At 46.2% G+C, this 2535-nt stretch overlaps 1 protein-coding gene across 1 annotated transcript; it reads right to left on the bottom strand.

Moving 5' to 3' along the window:
* Positions 1-426: 426 nt before the first annotated feature.
* Positions 427-690, bottom strand: LOC104267002 (chromosome unknown open reading frame, human C2orf88). The gene has a single exon (XM_009872363.1). It carries the CDS (start codon positions 688-690, stop codon positions 427-429), a length of 264 nt encoding a protein of 87 aa, XP_009870665.1.
* Positions 691-2535: the final 1845 nt, after the last annotated feature.

The following is a 2535-nucleotide window of genomic DNA, read 5'->3' as shown; positions in this document are numbered from 1 at the left end:
CTTTTCGTCTACAAACAGGCCACGGATTTTTTTTATGTGGTACATCAAAACAACCCACACATCGTCTTTAAGCACCTCTGAGGCCTCTGGGGCAGCGCTTGTGCAGTTGCAGGGCAGCCACTTCCCCATCCTCTCTTTTAACACTAATTTCTGATCACATGCAACACGTACAAAGACAGAACGTACTCAACAGCCAGCCGGTAACGAATGACACTTGATTAACCAATTCGACTGTAATCCAGTTAGTTCCTTAGTAATGGCGATTAAAAGGCAAATTTTTCCTGCCTCCCCTTGCCCAACACATTCGCGTAGTGGCCTTGCGCTCAAAGCGCAGCTGATTTTACTTCATTTATTTGCCAGGACCAATTGCAAAGTGCTTAAAAAGGCGGGACAGTCACTGTGAGGCCAGTCCTTCGCAGCCAGGGCTCAGGGCACGTCGCTTTCAATGAAGGGGATGTCGCTGTATTTGCTTTCAGTCACTGCCCACTGCTTCACTGCCTGATCGAGAATCTCGCGGGAGAGCCGGTGCGCGTAGTCCAGCACTATGGTGCTCGATGGACCTCTCTCATCCACCTTCACCGCTATCAGAGATGATTTCTCCCCAGCGCATCCTTCGTTACCTTCCCTGATCCTTTCATCCCGGATAGCGTTCGAACCGGGAAAGGCAGCCTTGGATTTGATGCATCCCATGGTACATTTGAAAACGCGGCTGCAGAATTCAGTTCAACGGCATGTTGCGAGAACCTGCGAACGGCCTCCCCGCCTGATGCACAGTGTTGCTGCTTCTTGCCAGGGGCTCCCCTTATTTTCGAAGGACAGAACGTCTCCTTTTGTGCTTCTTTACTCCCGAAGAAATCTGTCAAAACAGTGTTTCATATAAATGCAAGAAATAGCTTACCGTTCTCACTGAGCTCAAAGAAAATTCACCACAGACGCTTGTAGAAGCGACTTGAATAGACCTCGGCGTGGTGGGCGTAAGATGTTTTTATCAGTAAAATCCATCTACTATAAGTAGGCAAAGCTTGACCTGAATTCCAGCCGCCTTTGAATGCAATTCCCGGTGCGTGCTGCAAGCCATCTAGGAATGTAACAGTCTTAGAAAAAGAAATAATGTGTTTCACCCAAACTGACAATGCAGTGCTCTTTTCCTGAATCTGTAAACAAACCCAGTTTCATTCTGGTGACTGCTGCTGTTGCTAAAGAAAATAAAAATAAAGCCTCAAACCACCCCAGAGAAGCCTCAACGCACCCATTGCCTACCAAGAGCCTTGTGCCATGGCTGTTGCCCACCCTTTGGGCAGGAGGGGTGCTAATTCTCAGGGTCATCCCGCTTGTTGCTCAAGGAGACTTGAGCAGGCAAGTCACGAGAAGGGATTCACGAGAAACAAGAGCAGCTTTTTGGCTTCTTCCCCTTTTGCCAAACTCCTCAAGGATCAGAATCGTTCCGTCCCAAATTCTGGTATACGTTTGGCATGGTTTTTTTGTTGTTATTAACCTACAGAGCTGTTCCTCTGGCTACTTTCTCCACCCAGGCAAAGCAGAACCTCATGATACGCCTGACTTTGCTTGGCACGAGCTTACCCGCTTATCAGAGTTAATCGACTGCCAGGCAAAATAAAGTCCGCGCTGCACAGAAACCAACTGTTCCCTCCAGCTTCACCCAATGATGCTGTGCTAAGGTCAGCCAAAGTTAAAAGATTTTTTTTTTTTTTTTGTAAATAGCTTTTGAACACCCAATCATGGCACAGATGTTAAGCCTTATTTATTTGTTTTATATACTGGGGGGGAAATAGGGGCCCCAATCCAGTAAGCTGATCACAGGCAGATCTTGGGGGAGGAAATCAACCCCCTTTGCAGGCAAATGGTGCTTCAACAGGTAGGACAGGACTTCTCCAGCCTAGCAGCTCACTCCTGAGATGGTGGCAAGCTTCTCTCCTCTTTCTGCTAGTTCATAAAAACATCACTAGCTGGTTAGAAAACAGTCTGTAGGACTGGAGTGCCACCACTCAGAAGTGGTGGTTGGTGCCCTCAGCCAGAAGTCAGACCTGAAAGGCTTCTGAAGCCCTGAAGCACGCACAAATGTTTTCATGCCTCTAGCTTTGTATTTGGAAAAAGCTTGGTAAAAAACTTTAATAAAATTCTGGAGGTTTCTCTTGTGCAGAACGACACGCTGCAGCACGTGATGATATTTTACAGTAGGCAGTATGGTTAGTAGCGTAAACCCCGCTTGTGGTTCTAGCCAACACCAAGGAGCTAAGATTTTTCTTGTTATAACTTATTATTAACCAGGTAAAAGGAAGAATTCCCTTCGCTGCACAAGAAACCAGATTTATCCCCATGGAGGTTTATAAAACCCATTAGCTTTATATCCATGCTGCATGCATTAAATGCTTACAGAACATGCTTCCAGACCCAAGAGGCCAAGGAGAAGTCTGAAAGCAATTCCGACATCTGAATAATTAAAAACTTTCTAAGAGTAATACTTCGCACATACCTATTTTCAATATTTCACAGAATCGCAGAATGTTCGGGGTT

The sequence above is a fragment of the Apaloderma vittatum genome, unplaced genomic scaffold, assembly GCF_000703405.1.
Source record: "Apaloderma vittatum isolate BGI_N311 unplaced genomic scaffold, ASM70340v1 scaffold38706, whole genome shotgun sequence".
NCBI lineage: Eukaryota > Metazoa > Chordata > Aves > Trogoniformes > Trogonidae > Apaloderma > Apaloderma vittatum.
This window is presented reverse-complemented; position numbering and strand designations above follow the sequence as displayed.